This window comes from Eurypyga helias, unplaced genomic scaffold, assembly GCF_000690775.1.
Source record: "Eurypyga helias isolate BGI_N326 unplaced genomic scaffold, ASM69077v1 scaffold6098, whole genome shotgun sequence".
NCBI lineage: Eukaryota > Metazoa > Chordata > Aves > Eurypygiformes > Eurypygidae > Eurypyga > Eurypyga helias.
Genome location: NW_010268805.1, coordinates 1 through 18,951, shown reverse-complemented (window position 1 = coordinate 18,951; position 18,951 = coordinate 1). Strand labels below are relative to the sequence as shown.

General features: G+C 45.5%; 2 protein-coding genes across 2 annotated transcripts; one reads left to right on the top strand and one right to left on the bottom strand.

Moving 5' to 3' along the window:
• Nucleotides 1-1,310: 1,310 nt before the first annotated feature.
• On the top strand, nucleotides 1,311-11,750 carry XPC (xeroderma pigmentosum, complementation group C). The gene is made up of 14 exons (XM_010157857.1): nucleotides 1,311-1,404; nucleotides 2,219-2,342; nucleotides 3,924-4,008; nucleotides 4,518-4,675; nucleotides 4,886-5,006; nucleotides 6,343-6,432; nucleotides 6,870-7,802; nucleotides 8,253-8,413; nucleotides 8,660-8,741; nucleotides 9,178-9,312; nucleotides 9,792-9,961; nucleotides 10,168-10,261; nucleotides 10,798-10,887; nucleotides 11,538-11,750. Exons 1-14 carry the CDS (start codon nucleotides 1,311-1,313, stop codon nucleotides 11,748-11,750), a joined length of 2,550 nt encoding a protein of 849 aa, XP_010156159.1.
• A 4,619-nt stretch (nucleotides 11,751-16,369) lies between these two features.
• LOC104514238 (transmembrane protein 43-like) lies at nucleotides 16,370-17,707 on the bottom strand. Its single transcript, XM_010157856.1, has 2 exons — nucleotides 17,617-17,707; nucleotides 16,370-16,639 (listed from the first exon to the last, which is right to left on the bottom strand). Exons 1-2 carry the CDS (start codon nucleotides 17,699-17,701, stop codon nucleotides 16,437-16,439), a joined length of 288 nt encoding a protein of 95 aa, XP_010156158.1. The 5' UTR covers nucleotides 17,702-17,707; the 3' UTR covers nucleotides 16,370-16,436.
• Nucleotides 17,708-18,951: the final 1,244 nt, after the last annotated feature.

Below are 18,951 nucleotides of genomic sequence, written 5' to 3'. Positions count from 1 at the left end.
GAATGATCCTCAAATGGGTCTCGTTGTTCAAATCTTACCTATTTATTCAGAAGCAATGCCATGCTTCTCACTGCGAGTGCTCACTTTTTTCTGTAGCTGGCTCTAATGAAGTTTGTGGAGGTACTGTTTCTGATTGGAATGGAGTTGAAACTTCATCCTTTAACATACCTTCCTTTCTTGTGTCCCTTGCAGATGATTTTGAAGAGAAAAAACCCAGTATAAAGAAAAACAACTCAAAACCCATGACTAGGAAGAAGGAGGAAGACCGTGATATTGCAAATAAGCCCTCAAAACAAAAAGGGGCAAAATCACTAATAAAAGAAAATAAAAAAAATACTAGAAATAAAGGGAATTGGAGCAATGAGGAAACATGCAGGTAAGTTTATTTATCATTCAGGTCTATAGGTGCACTCTCTTTGTGGTTACATGTTATTTGTTTTCGGCCCAGTGCTGCAAATATGCATATGAGGAATTTATTTTAGGGTCTTGGTACAATTTGGTACATCTATATCACACAGTTGGACAGAAGCACTGTCTTATTCATTGCAGAGTCAGTCCCAAGGAACATGGTCTGTATGGGAAGCAAATATGTGAGCCTTTTCAAATCCAGTGGTTGAAATACAAAAACTTCTTTCATTTGTTATAGTTTTTACATTGGACTAGGGAGGCTTTATGGAATCCAGCATGGATAGAAATGCTGGCCTGAGACTTGGGTTTAAAATGATGAGCAGTAATCTTTAAACATACATTCTCTGTTATTTTTGGAATACAAATACAATGTCAGCATGATCTGCCCATGGATATTGCTATAGCAAATGAATTAATAAGAAGAAATTAAACTGATTGGTCTCATTTCACTGGCCAGCCAGAGCCTTGGTATTAGTGTAGTGAAACAGAAGTAGTTCCAATTTCAGTACACTTGGATGGTTCAGGAAGAACACATGATTCAGTGAACCATTTCTCCAATGATTCATTTGTACAAGCTATTCTAAAGGATGGGGACTTTTGTAGGTTCAGATGTCCTCCTTCCTAACCGTCCTTGCCAAATCAGGACCTAAGTTTGAACTGAAAAAGCTGCTTCATTGAGCCCATGGTTATTTATGGCAAAGACTGTTTGCTTTGCAGAGAAGGTATCTGTGGTTTAGTTCTCAGTCTGTTGTGACTGGTGAAGAGGTCATGCTTCATTTATTTTCCTATTTTTAGTGTATTCATTCTCTAGTTTTCTTAAATAAGTAAGCACCTACTTGTCCTGATGCTAAAGCCATTATGATAATTTTAACAGAGAGTCGCTGAAGTCCTTTCAGAACGAAATGAAGTTGAAGAGAGAATCTCCCATTAAAAAGGAGGTGGATGAAGACAATACTGATGATGATGAGAGTGAAGAAGAATGGGAGGATGTGGAAGGTAACAATTGCATGTTTATTAGTTTTAAGGAGTAAAGATTCTTACAACTTTTTTTCTTGTTATTTGTTTTTTTAACCATTTCTCATGTGGATTCAGGTAAATGTATGTACTCTGTATACCTAAAGTATGCTCCATGTGCATATCTGTATCTTTAAAAGCTCATATCTCACAGTGGTTTCAGAATGGTTCCAAAGTAGAAAAATGCAGACAGCTACTGATCTGATGGTAGTGCCTCGAATTTGACTGTTGGCTTATGTTAAAATTATGCTACCCTGCAGAAAGCATTTTTTCAGCTGTTTGTGTTGTCTGTTATTGAGTACCTGAGTCGGTTTGAAGATTCAAAACTGTGACTTCCTAGTAGAGAAGAGTGGAGCTGAAACCAGCTGAGCTGTTTGATCAGGAGGCTGTCAGCAAACTGTGATAAGAATCACGGTGTTCATAACCTTTATGTTTTGCTGCTGCCATCTAAAGTGAACAGCTGTCAGGTTTTTTTTTTGCTACTCTCCAAGTACCTTTCAAGTCCCATCTGCTTCCTTCGCCTTTCTCCTGATTGAGTTTTCTTCTGGCAGTCACTTGCCACTAGACTGCTGAGTTGATTCCTCAACAGCAGGTGATTGGCATCCCATAGTTACTTGAAATAACTGAGCACACGTGGTATTACGGAAGATCAGAGCTGGTAATTACTGGGGATGTTCTGTTTGTGGGTTGTTTGAACACTTGAGAAGGAATAGGTAGGTTCTTATCCCATTGTCAAACCTCCCTGGGGCATCTATTCCATGTTTTCTTACCATTTAGTAATATTTTATTTTTCCAGAACTCCAGGAGCCCGCCACAGACAAGATGGGAGAAGCTGCTGTTCTTCCAGCTGTGGTGCTGCCAAGCAATTCTGTCGAGATAGAGATTGAAACCCCAGAGCAGGTGAAGAAAAGACAGAGGAGGTAAGAAGAGGGAAGACAGTGGAAGGCCACTGAAGGATGAAGTTAAAAATAACGTTGTCATGTGACTGTCACTGACCTGCTCTGTTCTGGGTGGAAATCCCCAGTTTGTGCAGACAGCTAAGTTGAATTGATGCAGGTTATGGGGTGGAGAATACGCATTGACAAATTTACCAGAAATCGTTAGTGGAAGTTGGTGGGAATGATGCTTTTTCAGCTTTCTTGAGAATCAAGCGTGTAACTTCATTGTGCTTTAATATCTACGTTTCCAAACCAGGGGCAGCAGTAGCGCTCTCCAAGGAGAGCTGTGGGTGATGGCACTGTTTCTCTGTCAATACCTTAGCGGCTCAGGTGGGATCCCATGTGTGCCCATACCTGTGGAGTGATTCAGTGGGTCAAATGCTCTCGGCATCTGGGAGCATTATGCCATAGAAGGCTTGCTTTTTGTGGCAGCTGGAGGCTCAGTGGTACCTCATGCTGTCCCAGGGTGGGCACTGTCCCAGGCCAGCCCTTTGTAACAAAGAACCAGAATATCTGTTGCCTCAAAGTTAAAAGACTTGATCAATGAAGAGAAAACCAGTTTTCCAGAAATGTTAATGGCATGCTAGCAGTAATATCAAAGTCAGACAGTTCAGACGTGCTGGTCTTGGTTGGGACAGAGTTCATTTACTTCACAGTAGCTACTATGAAACTGTGTTTTGGATTTGTGCTGAGAAGAGTATCATAACACTGGTGTTTTCAGTTGTTGCTGAGGAACGTCTGTACCAAGTCAAGGACTTTTTCAGTTTCTGGTGCTGCACATGTGTTCCCAACTTCAACAGGAAGCTACAGGAAGCTGGGAGGGGACACAGTCAGGACAGCTGTCCCGGAGTGGCCAAGGGGATATTTTATTCCATAAAGCATCATGCTTAGTATATGGGGGTGGGCTGGGGGCCATGTTGGTTGGCTCTCTTGTTCGCTCTCTCACTTGGTGGGGCTCGCTCTGGCTCTGGTGTGATCTCTGTCTTGGGCTTGGTCTGGTTCTTGGGCTCACCATCTCTGGCTCTGACTACTCAGGACTGGCTGGTAGTATTATTTTCATTACATATTAGTAGTAGTAATACTAGCATTATTAGTTTTGTTAATAATATTGGTATCATTATTAGTAGTATAACTACTTTATTTGTTTATATTCAGTTATTAAATTGTTCTTGCTCAGCCCACCAGTTTCCTTGTCTTTTCCTCTGATTCTCCTCCACTGGAGGAAAGCAGAGGTGAGCGAGCAGCTGGGTGGTTCTTGATTGCTGGCAGGGATTAAAGACAAGACAGTGAATTATAAGTTTAGTATGAAGCTGTCCAAAGCTGTCTGGTAGGAAACTGTAGGCATGTGGGTGGCATTTGGGCCATCTGAATATACCCAAGCCCTCAGTAGGTCATATGCAGCCTGCATGCCCGTTCCCATAGCCAGTAACTAAACTTTTGCTAAGTGTGCCCAGAAGATTCTCTGGGATGTATTCTCTTTGTGAACTGATGCAGTTCAGGAATCTAGAAAGGCAGATCCAAGGAAAACCCACAACATCCATTTCTTTTTGTAATCTTACACAGAGAAAAAAGGAAAGCTGAGTTTGAGATATATCTTCGGAGGATGATAAAACGTTTCAGCAAGGAGGTTCACGAGGACAAACATAAGGTATTGGTCATAGCGAAACCTGGCAGAGAAAAAATTGAGCATAAAGATGTCTGAACTGATTTGTAATTAAGAAGAAACTAATGTTGATCAAATAATGTGAGGCGACGGCTAGAAGTGAAAAAATTAAAAGGCTGTAGTTCTAACAAATGCTTATTAGACTTGTGCTAAACTGTAAGTTAGAAACATCAGTGACTGCATTCATAAAATTCTAAATCAAAGCAGATGTGAGTAGGGTGTGTGTTTCTCCACTGCGTGTGTATCTGCTCGTTCTGTCGGGGTTAAAGTGTCAGTCGTAGAGCTGGAGGCACTGACAGTGACTTGGAGATTTTACTGTCTTCTGATGGTGATCTGAAGAGAGCCCTGTGTCTGCCATATGTATGCTTGGGAGGCTTCATTGGTGCCTGTCTCTGTTAACAGGAGCAGTAAAGCCTTCCTCGTCTTTACCATGGACAGCAGTTCCAGCCAAGAAAATCTCTTGTAAACTCACTATAGAAACTTTTTTCTCTCAGGTTCATCTCTTGTGTTTATTAGCAAATGGTTTCTATAGGAACAGGATCTGCAGCCAGCCAGATCTTCATGCCATTGGTCTGTCCATCATCCCCACCCACTTCACGAAAGTGCCCGCAAGCCAAGTGGACCTTCTCTACCTTTCCAACTTGGTGAAATGGTAAAACTCTCTCTCCTATCACGCTGTCACATAGAATGTAGAGCCAGGGTTGAGGGAGAGGTATAAATGTAATTACCAGTTTCAGATGATTTTTCTGATTTTAAATACAAGGGTGAGAGTCTGTCCTTTTTACAGAAAGAAAGGATGAACTATTAAGTTTAAGAATACTGTCACAAACACTAGACAGTAAGTAGGTGTCTTGTATTTCAGGTTTGTTGGAACCTTCACTGTCAATGGTGAGCTTTCCACTGAAAAAGGAGAGCCCCTTCAGTCGACCTTGGAGCGGCGCTTTGCCATCTATTCTGTGCGAGATGAGGAAGAGTTGGTTCATGTGAGTGACTGGGAAGTGCAGGGTTGGTTGCTGAGTTTGCATTGCTGAAGTGCTGTCAGGTCATACACAAAGTGGTGTTTGAAGGATGGATTGTGCAGAAAGCACATTGGTGCCTTAGGTGAATCTGTGGCTTTTGCTTTTCATTGTATTTTTATCCAAAGTCCTTCTGTGATTGAATTCTTTAGTTTGAATTGGGCCTAACTGGAGCCTTCAGTTCTGGTTGGTGTCCCTGTGCACTCCATGTGTTGCTGTGGATGGCTTTATCTATAGTGTCCAGAGCTGCTTCTTCCTACCTGTGCAAGTATGGATCAAAGAAAACCACCTCAGTAGGTTTTTTCTTAAATACTAGGTTGAATGAGGAATTTTTAGGTCTTACTTGCAGCCAGGGAAACTCTTTACAGATCACTGAGTTAGAAAGTTGGTAGTTTTTTACTGTGAGTCACCACTGAAGGCCAAAGGTATTGAGCTTTGATTTAGAGCAGCCTGAGAACAAGGCTTCAGAAGGACTTCAACTCTCCAGCCATTTTGTGGTGGGATTGGATTAAGGGAAGAAGTGGAGTCAGTTGCTTCCAGCCACACAGAGATTTTGGTAAAACAGTTGAGGGAGGAGGAAACACAGGAGATCAGATTGACAAGGGACATTTGAAACAGCAGAAGCAAGCTGCTGCTTTGCAGGTGCCTGGCTTGCAGCTCTGCCCTGTTGCTGGTAAAGTGGGATGTTGCAGCTTCTCCGCTGCCGAGCAGGAAGCAGTCACTGGGGTGGCTGAGCATCCTTGCTGTGGAAATGCAGAGATCTCACTTTCTGGACGGGAGGAAAAGACAAAGCAGGCCTTGCTCAGGCAGCTTCAGTTGAGTCCCATGCAGGAAGGCCGTTGCAGGTCCCAGCTGTTAGCCACACGGTGGCTGCAGTGACATTCTCTGCCAGGCTGGTGCTTCTGATGGTATGTGGTTGGCTTTGGGATGCAGGATTTAGAGTTGTCTTACTCTGTTTCCCTCATGACTGAGAGACTGAAAGGGTGGATGGTATTTGGGTTATTTATTGGTTCTGATCCAGCAGGATGGGTCATTTAGCTTCTTTAGGCATTAGTTGTTTATTTGTGGGTGAGCAGCAGTACCCCTGTCACTGTGGAACCATAAATTAGAGCCAGAGAAGACTGTGTGGTGCTTTAATACTGTAACAGCTGGGCTAACTACACCTCTGCGCCAGTGGGTACAGCACTGGGTAAAGGGTAGGAATGACAATTATTTGTGACAGGTGCCAGGTTGTGAGAGTTTTAAGGTTCTTTTTCATAAACCTTAAGAAAAGGTTAAAAACGCTTTCTTTTTTCTTTCGCAGATATTTTTAATTCTTCTGCGAGCGTTACAGCTGCTGTGTCGCCTCGTGCTGTCTTTTCAGCCTATACCTCTCAAGGAGGTAAGACCAAAGGTAGGTTTTGTTTGGCACATGGAATAAGGAATAGGTCACTGGTTTAGAGAGTGGGATTGAAAAAACTTGCTGGCTGTTGCAGCCTGAAGTGATTCGCTTACTGCATGAACCAGGGTGATGAGTGTCTTCTGTCTGTAGTGCAGAAGGTGCAAACCTTTAATCTTTAGGTTCCTGCTTTAACATAACCACCCTTTTTGTGTGTCTCAGCAAAGACTTACGCTTCAGTGGTTTTTAATTTCTTTAAAACTCAGACAGCAAACACGAGCTGCTCGAGTACACCTCTCTCTGGTCATTTGCCTGTAGCATTCAGGTTCCCAAGACATGTGGATTGGCCATGCCAACCTTTGGTCTGCATGCACTTTGCACCGATTTCAGTCTTCTTTATTAACTTACTCGTAGCCATGGTAAAAAAAGTGACCTAGCCTCTTTCTTTGCAGGGAAAAAGCTCATCCAAGAGGCAGTCTCTTAGCAGTACCTCTGCAGGGCAGGAGAGCTCTGCCACAACACCCAAAGCTGTCGCAAAGAAAAGCCCCTGCGGAAAAGCCAAACAGGATGAAAAATCCTCAGAGAGCAAAGAAGACAACAAGGAGCCAAAGAAACGCAAAACTGCTCAGACCAAAAGGACACGCAAGTCAAAGCTGACTGCAGGCAGCCAGGAACAGAAGGAATCTAGCAACGAGGAGAGCAGTTTAGCAGAAAAAGATGTGCCAGTCAGGCCTAAGAATGATCGCCGGAGACGAGTGGCCTCTAAAGTGTGTTACAAAGAAGAGAGTGGAAGTGATGAGGGCAGTGTTTCGGACTTTGAGGTCTCAGAGGAGAGTGATCTCTCCGATGAGGAATTTGAAACTGGCTCTAAAAGGCGGAGGAGCTCACTGGTCTCCCAGAAGTCAAAGCTAACGGCTATAAAAAGCCCCAAAACTGACACTTCAGAATCAAAGCTATCCAAAAATTCATATGGAGCTGGGCCTAGGCCAGCAAAAAGTACCGCTGCAGCCTTGCCTCATGCACAGAAAAAGAGAAACAAAATAATTTCTAGTGATGAGGATGATGGAGAGCAGGAGGTAAGGAAAGTAACGGGCACAGACCATTGGCTGGAGGTCTTCCTGGAACGTGAGGACAAGTGGGTGTGTGTAGACTGTGTTCATGCCAGTGTTGGCCAGCCCCAGCTGTGCTTCACATATGCCACAAAGCCACTTTCCTACATTGTGGGATTTGACAATGACGGGAGTGTCAGGGATGTGACGCAAAGGTACGACCCAGCGTGGATGACCGCAACAAGGAAGAGCCGTGTGGAGCCTGAGTGGTGGGAAGACACGCTGCAGCCGTATAAAAGTCCCTATGTGGAAAGAGACAAGAAGGAGGAAAATGAGGTAAATGGCATGAGGTTATTCAGGACATTTAGTCCAGGCCTTGGATTCTCATTCAGGCAAAAATCATTAGGCATCTTTCCATGAGGAAGGAAGTTTGGATTTGAGCTTGAAATGTCGAGATTGAGCATGTTTTAAAGGGAATATACAGTGTTAGGTTAAATAATATCAAATGGAGGCTGCTCAGAGAAATCTGAATAGCAAAAGTACTGAGCAGCCCATGTGGGAAATTTAGGGATGTGGTGTCTGTGCAAGTTAGCATCACCCTTCTCAGGGACAGTCTTTAGAATATGTAGCTGTGGGTATGCATCTAAGTATCTGTTTGCAACAGGAATGCTTTGGTCTGTTGGCTGATCTGATTAAGCTTCTGATGTTGTTTCCTTTGATCCGTACTGAAATCATTTTCTTACAAAGGGTAGTGCAAGAAATAACTCTTCTTTGTACCGTTCCCAGTTTCAAGTGAAGCTTCAAGATCAACCTCTACCAACAGCAATTGGAGAGTACAAAAACCACCCTCTTTACGCACTGAAGAGGCACCTCTTGAAGTATCAGGCGATCTATCCTGAATCAGCTGCTATCCTAGGGTACTGCCGGGGAGAGCCTGTCTACTCCCGGTGAGTGGCACAACTGTGATCTTCGGAACCAGTCTAAGAGCTGATTGGTGTAAGGACCATGATGGTATCAGCACTGGTCTCAGACCACCTGCAGTGTCAGGGTGAGGCGTTCAGTTGCTCAGGCAGCATTTGCGTATCACTTGGATACAGCTTTTTTACCATTCCTAGTGTGTGAGTTACAGTTTGGAAGCCTTTTATGGAGACACTTCAGAACTCTTACGGTTGCTTCCTTGTGGTCCTTCTTAGAGACTGTGTGCACACGCTGCACTCCAAGGACACATGGCTAAAGCAGGCTCGAGTGGTGAGGATTGGAGAAGTGCCTTACAAGGTAAGAGGGTTTGACTGTGCGACACCTCTGCCCCCTCCAGTTCAGGCTCAGTTCTGGTTTGGTTTCTGCCTTCTCTCCGTCAGCAGATGCAAATTTCTCGCTTGCTTGCATGGTTTGTGGTAGGTGCGTTATCAATCTGTCCACCTACTGTGCCTGTCATACTAGTCCAAGCCCAGCTGTCTGTTCTTCCCACCCCAGCGGCACCTAGCAGGACTGCACCCTTTCCTCTGCTTCAGAGGCATCCTGGTGTCTTACACAAACTGCAGGATCTGGGTCCCTGTTGCATACAGGTGCTACGGGTTGTTATTTGTAAGCAGTGGGCACTAGAATTAGGAAACAGACGTCTCTTCTCTCCCAGAGCCTGATGTCCTTGGGAAGGCTGAAATCCCTGGCAGCTTGCTGTGGTGTTACAGACTTGGTCATTGTATTTGCACAGATGGTGAAAGGATTTTCCAACCAGGCGAGGAAGGCGCGCCTTGCAGAGCCGGCAAACCAGGACAGGGAGGACCTGGCACTGTTTGGTCGCTGGCAGACAGAGGAGTATCAGCCACCCATAGCAGTGGACGGAAAGGTAGCTAGGAAAGCAGGGGCTTGGTGTTTTGTATGAAGCTGCGGGCTTTGCTTTTCCACAAGTTGCATGTTTCAGAGGTGAGATGCGTCAGTAACGCCTGGATTCGGGGTTAAGAGTTCTGAGGTAACTGGAGGAAACGGTCAAAACTTCATGGAGACCTTCCTTTCCCGAGCACAAGTAATGGGTGCTGGCAGTGCAGACTGCTAACTTCATCGCTTCGTTGATCTGATTTGCCCAGCCCATATCTGTTTTGCTAATTCTCTGCGTTACAGCCTGAGTAAGAAGGCCCGGGCAGAGAACGTAGCTAGGCGATAACGCAGCTGCAGTCTGGGCTCGTGCCTTGTCCTGTGGGTATGAATTGAATACTGGAACGGAGTGTAGCTGGTCGGAAGGAAGGGAGAGTCCCCGAGCTGCAGGAGAGATTTTCATCTCTCAGAGAGCAGGAGCCTCACCATTTCTCTTTGATTTTGCAATAACAGGTTCCTCGGAATGAATACGGAAACGTCTATCTCTTCCTGCCATCCATGTTACCCGTTGGCTGCGTGCAGCTGAGACTCCCCAACCTGAACAGATTGGCGCGCAAGTTGGACATCGACTGTGCTCAAGCCATCACTGGATTTGATTTTCATGGTGGCTACTCGCACCCAGTGTACGTGAGGCTGTTTCGTGGCAGCTGGCAGATTCTGGTGTCCTGCAGACGTTGTGTACTCTGCGTTAAGGCGTACACGTGATGAGTTACACGCTTCGCTCCTGTGAGACAGACAGTTCTGTCAGCGCTCGGAGCTTTTGTGCAGGAATTTGCTCCCTTTCTTTTTTCTTCTAGTAGCTGACAGGGGATTGTGTTCTCCTTCCTAGTACCGATGGCTACGTTGTCTGTGAGGAGTATAAAGAGGTCCTCATTGCTGCCTGGGAGAACGAACAAGCAGAAATGGAAAAGAAGGAGAAGGAGGTGAGAATTCCTTCTGCAGCTTCCTTATTGTTCCGTTTATTAAGTAGATTTCAGGTAACCTGTGGACAGTCAAACAAGGGGTGAGCAGCACAGAGCTCTGTGACCGCAAAGGGCGAGTTGCATCCCCCAAATGCCCCATCGTGGGCTTGCTGTCTGGACTGCAGTGGGATGCAATCCAAGCGTGTAGCAGTATCTGAACTGGCGCATACTCTGGAATATTTTTCCATGGCAGCTGGGAAACAAAACTGCGGGATACATGTATGAGGTGAAAGCTGTGGAGGTGGTTTTGGTGTAACTTATCCAGTCGGGGTGCCCACTGGGAAGTGACAGTAATTCATACGTTTAGCAGGTGACTGGCCACCAACACATTTTACTCCTGAGAACCCAAGTGGCCTATAATCTTTGGATGTGACACATTTAAGTTGGCATGTTTCTTTTTAATGGCAGTTTAAAACCTTCAAACTTGCGTTTTCCGGGGACATACATTGAAACTTACAGTAATAAATTTTTCTCTTTTCAATAACAATCCTACACAGAAACGTGAGAAAAGAGCTCTGGGGAATTGGAAGCTGCTGGCGAAAGGACTTCTTATCAGAGAGAGACTGAAGCAACGCTACTCCACCAAGGTCTTCTGCATTTCTATTGGGGATTTCTTCTTCAGGATACTTCTCTACTTTTTCCACAATCTCCCACGTGTCGTGTTTCCAGCTGTAAAGTGTAGGACTTCCAGAGGGCAGCTGCTCAAAAATCTTCTTCTTTCCTGTCGTTGGCGTGTGACTGGCAGCTGGGAAAAAAAACTAAACTACACCAGAAATTCAAAGTGGTTGTGTCTATGAAAGATTCATTATTCTTTAACAAGAGATGAGTGTGTTCCCAAAGCATCAGGTTTTGGTATTAGTTTCTGTTTTGACATACCCCCTTCCTAGATTTATTCCTCCAAGCCGACCAGGTAGCTAACAGGGTGAGAGTGGGCTGCTTTTTGAAGTCAGCCGTTTCCATTCTTCATCTTTTCCCCACTGGGAGAGGTGAAAAGCCTGACCTTTTTAAAGCAGGTTTACTTTTATTCTTCCATCATCAAAAGTATTTTGCTTGTGATGAAAGGATGTTTGACATCCAGGAATGGGAACGCACTGCTTTGGCTGAGGAGCCCCAGCCAGAGCAACCAGCCTCTGTAGTGCCTTGAAGCGTCACTGTGACAGAAGAACAGCCCCTCATGAAGGGGTAGGTATGAGTGGTTCCTAGAGCCCCTTTCAGTTTTCACGCCTGTTTTTTCCAGACAGAGCTGTCAGCACCGGAGACAGAAAAAGGAGCTGGATTCTCTTCTGATGAAGAAGGAGGTCCGAGTGCAGAGGCTGCAGTGGGGAATGTGGCCGTTTATTGGCCCCAGAATCGCCAGTCAGAGAAGAACAAAGAAGAGAGGACAGCCAGGAAGAGCAAGCGAGAAAAGAAAGGAGAGGCAGCACAGTTGTTCCCTTTTGAGAAACTGTGATAAGAACAAGCGTTTCTTTGCCGTTTCCAGGTGCAAGAACTACAGTCACAGCAGAAGTACCCTCTGTCAGTTATGGACTTTTCTTCCTGTGCACTGAGTTTCCGGGCTGTCGGGCACCAACCTAATTCAGTATCAAGAGTTTCCTTTGCTGTCATAGGTTCCTCCGTTTACCCTCGGACTTGGGAGAAGCAGGTGTGCAGTTGTAGCTTCTGAGAAGGTCACTTTGTGCTGTTGGGGTTTTCTGTTCTGTCACTCAGCACTGACAATTCTGTTTCCAAGGCATTCTGTTCATTAGTCCCATCTTTTCCCATTTTTCTCCTTCTCGTTTCTTCCTGCTTGCCCGGTCCTAGCGCGTGCAGCTGCTGTTGAACAGCCTGCGCTGAGCTGGCTGCAGGACTACCAGTGCCCTCATCCAGAGCGGTGGTGAGGTAGAGTTCTGGTCTTCCTCTCTTGTCATCACAGAAGGGAAAATCCTTCCTTGGTGCTGTAAAGAAGCATGCGATTGAGCTTTGGAGGAGTGGGAAAATTTACTTCCCAAAGAACACCTGCCTTCTGCAAAAACTCCATTGGCTTTTCAGCCAACCATCTCCCTTCACTTTCAGAAATGTGATGCATCAGGAGGGAGGAGCCCTGCCCTTTGAACCTTGAGGTTAGATATGTTTTCTGAAACAGTGTGAACATATACATCCTTGGTTTAGTTTTATCAAGACCATGGGGGTATGTTCTGGAGCAAAACATGTAAAACTGGCTGTGCGTCATCGTCAGAACCGTAATACACTGCCACCAGCTCTTGTAAACCTTACCCAGTACCTGAGCGCTGAAGAATTGTTACGAAGGGAACATTAAATCTACACAAGCTTTTCCTGCAGTTTTGTACTAGAAATGCTGATCTTCTGCAGTATTTTTATAACTAAATTACACTGACACTGTCCCTTCAGAAAGGGAGGGGAATGCAGTTGAGTTGCTGCTGGACATTGTCACTAAAGAGTGAAATGCAAGAAAATGGCTTAATTATGTTCAAGAAAAAATGTATTTTTGTACTGTATTTGGAGAACAAAATAAATAAAGTACGGGAGAAGGGTAACGTTGTCCTTACACCTCCCCTCCGGCCAGCTGGCAGCAGCTGCTTCCCGGGCAGGACTCTGGCGCAAGGGTAAGAACGCACTGTGGCATTTCCACGAGTCCCCGCTTGTGTCCCTGGGTATCCCCGGGCTGCCTGCTTGTCAGCTGGCTACACGTCAGGGCTCTTGGGGCAGAGTTCTTGGGTTTTGCTACCGAGTTATAAATAAATAAATAATTAGGCAACTGAAGCTGTGGGTTGGGGATAGGCATGAGCTGTGCGTAAGGCATGGGCACAAGACCGAGAACGTCTTACCCTGTGGGTTAGCCATCATACCGGTACGCAGGATGCTCCCCAGGATGAGCGTCAGATGGTGTTGGCAATTTTCCATCTGCTTGGGAAGGAGCTGGCAGCAGCTGTACCAAAGTGATGCTGTACTGCCGACGGGATGCTTGGACAGGCCGCCACAAGGCTAGGGGTGAGCGACAGGCAGCAGGGAGAGCTCTCGTGAGCTAAGCCGGCAGGGATGGAAGAGTAAATATGCCCTAAGGGAGACCAAAGCAGAAAGGGGGGATGGCTGCCAGCTCAGGTTTTGGTAAGGAAGCAGCAGTACTGCTTCGGTTGCTTCTATAGAAATGTTTGCGTACATGCAGCAAAAGCGGGTTGGCCCGCTCGCCTGTCCTGGGAAACGCGAGTCCTTGGCTGTGAAAGTCTGATCTGCACCATTCCTGTGCACACACGGCCATGGGCATATCTGTCGTGGTTTAGCTCCGGCTAGCAAAATACCACGAAGCCGCTCTCACAAATCCCCCTCCCCTCCTCTAGCAGAGGGGGAGAATCGGAGGTAAGAGAAACAAGGAAGCTTGTAAAATTGAGATAAGAGCTATTTACTAATTAAATCTAAATATATACAAATACTACTAAAAGAATTAAAACAATAGAAAATAAAACATATGATACAATATGATACAATCCCTCACCACTCACTGACCCATGCAGAACAGATAGCAAGCAGGGAGAATCAGAACCAGAGAGCTCGAGAGCTGCAGCCCAAGGGCCGCAGCCCAAGCACTACCACAGCAGATTCCAAGCGAACCCTGTCAGCGATAGCAGCCCGGGAAAGCTAAACAAACCCACCAACTCCCTCACGAACGAGCCAGCACAGGAGTTAGCAAAGCAGCTAACGCAGGAGTCACGGTGAGGATTAGCAGGCGTACAGGAGCGAACAAGAGAGTCAGGGAGAGATAGTAATGGCGACCGGACCCCCTCCTCGCCTCTGCCCCCAGCATGACGTACTATGGCATGAAATACTCCCTTGGTCAGTTGGGGTCAGCTGCCTGAACTGTGTGTCCCCTGCACTGTCTGTAGCGAGACAGCGAGAGCTGGGAATGCAGCTGCAGGGTCAGAAGCGGAGAAAGACCTTGAATCTGGTGCAGGCATTGCCCAGTGCCAGCTGAGAACTTATTAGTGCTGCTCCCTGCATCCAGGAACAGCTTCCTAGCAGCCACGGTAAAGAGTTAACTCTTTCCTGACTGAAGCCAGCACAGTGTCACACCGCAATATCTGAAGGTGTTGAATGCCCAGGTTAACCCCCCAGTCTCTAAAATACAAGGTGCTGCATCCAGTGGGGTTGAACCATTGTATCCTTCAAGCAGTCTCACAGAGGCGAGGAAGCAACAACTCCTTAAGGAGTCGGTGATGGGGAGCAAAGCCGCGGCAGGCTGGAGTCAGCCCTACATCATGTGGGATTACACAGACAGGGAGCGGCCATGCTGTGACCGCGAACTTGCTTCCCCACATGGGGAAATACTCGCCGGCTACACAAATCCCAACCGCATGCTTATCTCAACCACCAGGAAACCAGTTCACGTGGAAGCTACAGACTAATCCTCCACGTACCTGGACACCGTTCCTGCAGGTGAAACGTGCCATACTTAGCAAAAAGGAAGCCTACAGACCAACCTTTGCAAAACTGCACTTTATTAAATACACAGGAGCTGAGCACTTCCGTAGAAAACTATCTTCATGGCTAATAAGGTAATGCTGGTTGCCTGGCTGGTGGAACAGCAGGGCAACACCTGTCCTCCCGCTGCGGAGTGCAGTTTTAATGGATGGAGCAAAAGGTGGTGTCAGGGAGGAGCAGGAAGACCGCAATACTGTGGTACGGCTAACACACCTCGGCGCGTGCGTGAGACCGCCCATGCTCCCTGCAACCTTTCACTCCCCACTACCACTTGTACCTGCAGAACCGAGCCGTGGGACGGAGGGGACAACACTCAAATGCCAGACAAATGAAAAGAATTAAGGTAAGTAAGTAATTGCTACTCCTCAAAGCATTTCTAGCTCAGTTCTCCATTTCAACACCATTTGTAACAAATATTTCCTGTTGTGTACGTTCGAGTTAAGGTCTTTTGGTACAGGGAACACGTTTCTCCTGATCGTCATAGCTGGATTGCATAAAGACATTCTTTTTGTACTGAATTATGCATATTTACAGACAAAACACCAACCACCCAGTGTAGCGTGGGGAGGGCACAGACTGTAACTAGGGGCTGGTCTCTGATCTCACGCGCTGCCTACAGCAGAGATATGTGAACGTGAGCCATCACAGCACTACAGCGCCTTCCCCTAACATGATACAAAGCTCAACATTCTGCAACTGAAGTCTGTGGAATCTAATCAGGCAAAAACGTTGTCATTATTTCATTTCATGGAATACGTTCATCGTCCTTAAGTGAAATTCAAGGAAGAAACAGGATACACAGCAAACCAACCCCAATGTTTTAAGTACACATTCAGTTATAAAAGTTAAGTTTCATTGCAAGGCAGCGGGTTTTATTTTTTGAGGTTAGTGACCTCTGAGTGTCCCCTTAAACAAGTGCAATTCCAAGGTACAATTTTGAACCAGTTATGCAGCAGTAGAGCCCACGCTACCATTCGGGATGGTTCACCAAGAACAACTTGAGAGACTTAAAAAAAATCGGGGGAAGTCAATACTTTCTGACAAATCCGCCCTACCTCAGAGCACCTGGCTACTCCTCAGTTCAGGTTACTTTAAAAATCCTCAGTCCAAAAGCACACGTTTTATACAAGTATTGTGTAAAAGTCAACTAAGTTGTGTCCTTCACACCCTTTCCAAAACCCCCCAGCCACAGAAGTCTACGTGACCCAGGAGGACACATAAGCAAGGGCAGCGGAGGGAGGGCTTGTGGGAGGCAGGTACGCACACGTGTTGCCTAAGGATATCTAATCACAGCCCACGTTGCGGAGCTGGCACTCCTCAGTAACCCACAAGGTGCCCCGGCTGCCAGCGAGGGCTTGTCAGCTCCCAGAGCAGGGATCAGTAAGTGGCCAGAGGTACAGATCTGCCTGTTCACTGACTTAGGAGTATGGACACTCCAAAATGCTTTTTCTCCAAAGTCGATGTCATTGACTTCCTACAAACAGCATCCTATAGTCATATTTTTCATGGATAACGTGTACCAACAACCACACTCAAGCCCCCTCCCCAGCTCTTGGTGCCGACTGAAGTGTGATATGCTGTAAGTGTGCTGTGGTAACCGGGACAGAAAGGCACTGGAAAAGTTTCTAACCAGGATTCAGCGGAAAGCCCGACCACCTCCTTCTCACTGCTGCTTCTTCGGCGGAACGCGGGATTTGGCAATCACGATTGGAACTACAGACAGCAACCCGAGCAGCAAAGCCCAGAGGGGGCGGTAGAAGAGCCAGCCAACGGAGATGGTCAGGAGCGAGAGCGAAGTGGCTACGCAGAAGGCAAACGCTTTTAATCCGATGTTAACCAGATCTCGCACGACAGGGAACCAGTCCACTGCAGAAAGAATGAAACAAGCGATAAAGGAGTTGGCAAGAGGCCAGTTTAAAAGGACGTCTCACTCGTTTCTAGGATTTGCAAACTAACTATTGCAACCAAAAGACAGACTCATATTATTTATCAAGATCACTGGATAAGGCATTTCAGCAGAGTATCCTCAAGGCCGTGTGATAATTAAGCAACAGCTAAACATCTGAGACAATGGTGTCCTCATCTCTTCAGACCGGAAGCAATCCAAAATTAAGCCTGAAGTCTTGTCCAAGGCCTGAGAGGCAGAGCAGACTGACAGCCTTGCCGCTACGGAACAAGTCTAGGGCAACCAATAGGGCATGCTAGCACAAAAATTAATTTCTGGGAACAATCAATCTTGCAGTAGCATGTATATGGATATATAATAATTTAAAAAGTCCACAGCTACAGTGCAAATGACAGCTTCCATGTCTGAAGTTTGTACCAGTCTGAGGCACTGTCCTGCATTTCTCTAAGTTTTTATTCCAACATTTTTCTACATTAAAAGGATAAACAAAAACTTCCTTTGCTGTCTGTTCACAGTCGTGTAGAATAACCAGACACAAAGACATGTCACTCTACAGCTACTAGTTACAGCCTGCTGGGAGGAAGACTTGTGTAGGAGTGTAGAAAGTAACTGGATTGCAGCACCTTAAGATCTGAAAGAACCAGCCCAGCTTATGCTTCGGCTTTGGATTCTGGTAAGTGCTGGGCTGAGAACTTCTGACACTGGCAATAGGTATTTGCAATTAGGGTTTTTTTTAATGTTCAAAAAGTAACCATCCAGTTCTGGGATCCTGTTTACCTGCAGCTGCCTGCAGTGACTTTCAGATCAACTCCAATCTGAGTTCAAACCAGATTCCTCCTGACCTCCTAATTAATTAATTGCATATATGAGCAAGAGAGAACCTTCTAGGATCATGATTTTATTTCTAAATCATTTTATCTTTCTGTAAAATACTTACCCAAAGTGTAAAAGATTCGGGTCATTAGGCTGATGCCAACAAACATTGCCAGCCAGCCTGCTGCACGGAGGGCCCAGGTCTTCATGGTGTTGGTCGCATGCTCTTTCTGAAAGACTTCCTGGAAGCAAACACCATTATATGCAGCCTATTTCTCACTTTTTTTTTTCCCCGAGATCCTCTTGATTCCTGTGTCATATGAGCAAATCAGACCTGAAAGCACTTTAGGAATACAAATTCTCTAATAGAAGATACATTGCAGCTCATCCTACCAGGTCTTTTCACGCAGTATCGCAGCCCACTACAATAAATTTGAAGTGCAGCACAAAGGAAAAGAGCATTTTTCTAAATTAAGGCAGCTAAACAAGCACCGTTCGACACACTACAACCACAGGGAGAAAGCACACAGATTTTGCTGCAAATGGATTCATTCAACATGACAGTGGAAAATTAAGACATTAATAAGTAAAGGTAATAAAGGAGGAATGATCCGACTTCACTTTGTTTGGAGGAAGAGAGAAAAGGCAGCAGCTGAAGACAGGGTGTATGAAAGAAAGCAAGCAGCATGCAGGGAAGAAGAGACTAAAGGTATGTGCATATTTCAGCAGGCAAAGCAAAGCAACTATTTGCAGGAATTCTGAGCAAGAGTTTTTCCAGTGTGGGTTGTGTGCCCCTTCGACTCTACAAAAGGTGCTCACGAAGACGGCCGAGAGATAACAAAGCACTTAATGGGAAGAGACATGTACGTACATGTAATCAGCCATGCAAGTACTCTACAAATTACTCATTTGTAATGAGTTAATTTCCAGTGAAGTAAAATTCTACCTAATGAAGATTCAGAGCTCACAGCAGAGCTGATACTACTGCTACTCTCTTCCAACTCAAAAGCCTTTTTAACTGCTTTTGGGAGCTCCTATAATTCTTGACGTGGGATTTTTTGCAGCAGGGCATGAAACAGTCATTAATGGAAACAAACCTACTTAAAAGGAGTAAATGAATCACCAAATTGCTGGAGCATGCAGGATTTATTGGAGCATAATGCTCTGCCTGAAGGTTCTTTCTCAGCCAGAAGGGCAATAAACATCTCAAACAAGCCTAAACTCCCATTACTAGAAGCTGAAGAGAGGATAACTCCTATGGTTTGTTTAATTAAAGCCTGATTTTTATTGTTTTTACATACAACCTTTTCAAAAGCATGTGCTTGCATGTATAAGTGGGAAACTACCAAAGAGCAAATAAAAGCAAAATGAGAAGGCACAGAAGCAGCCTTTAAAGCAAAGGATGTTCAGCAGAAACACAAGGGGATTAAAAAAATATATATATACATATACATACATA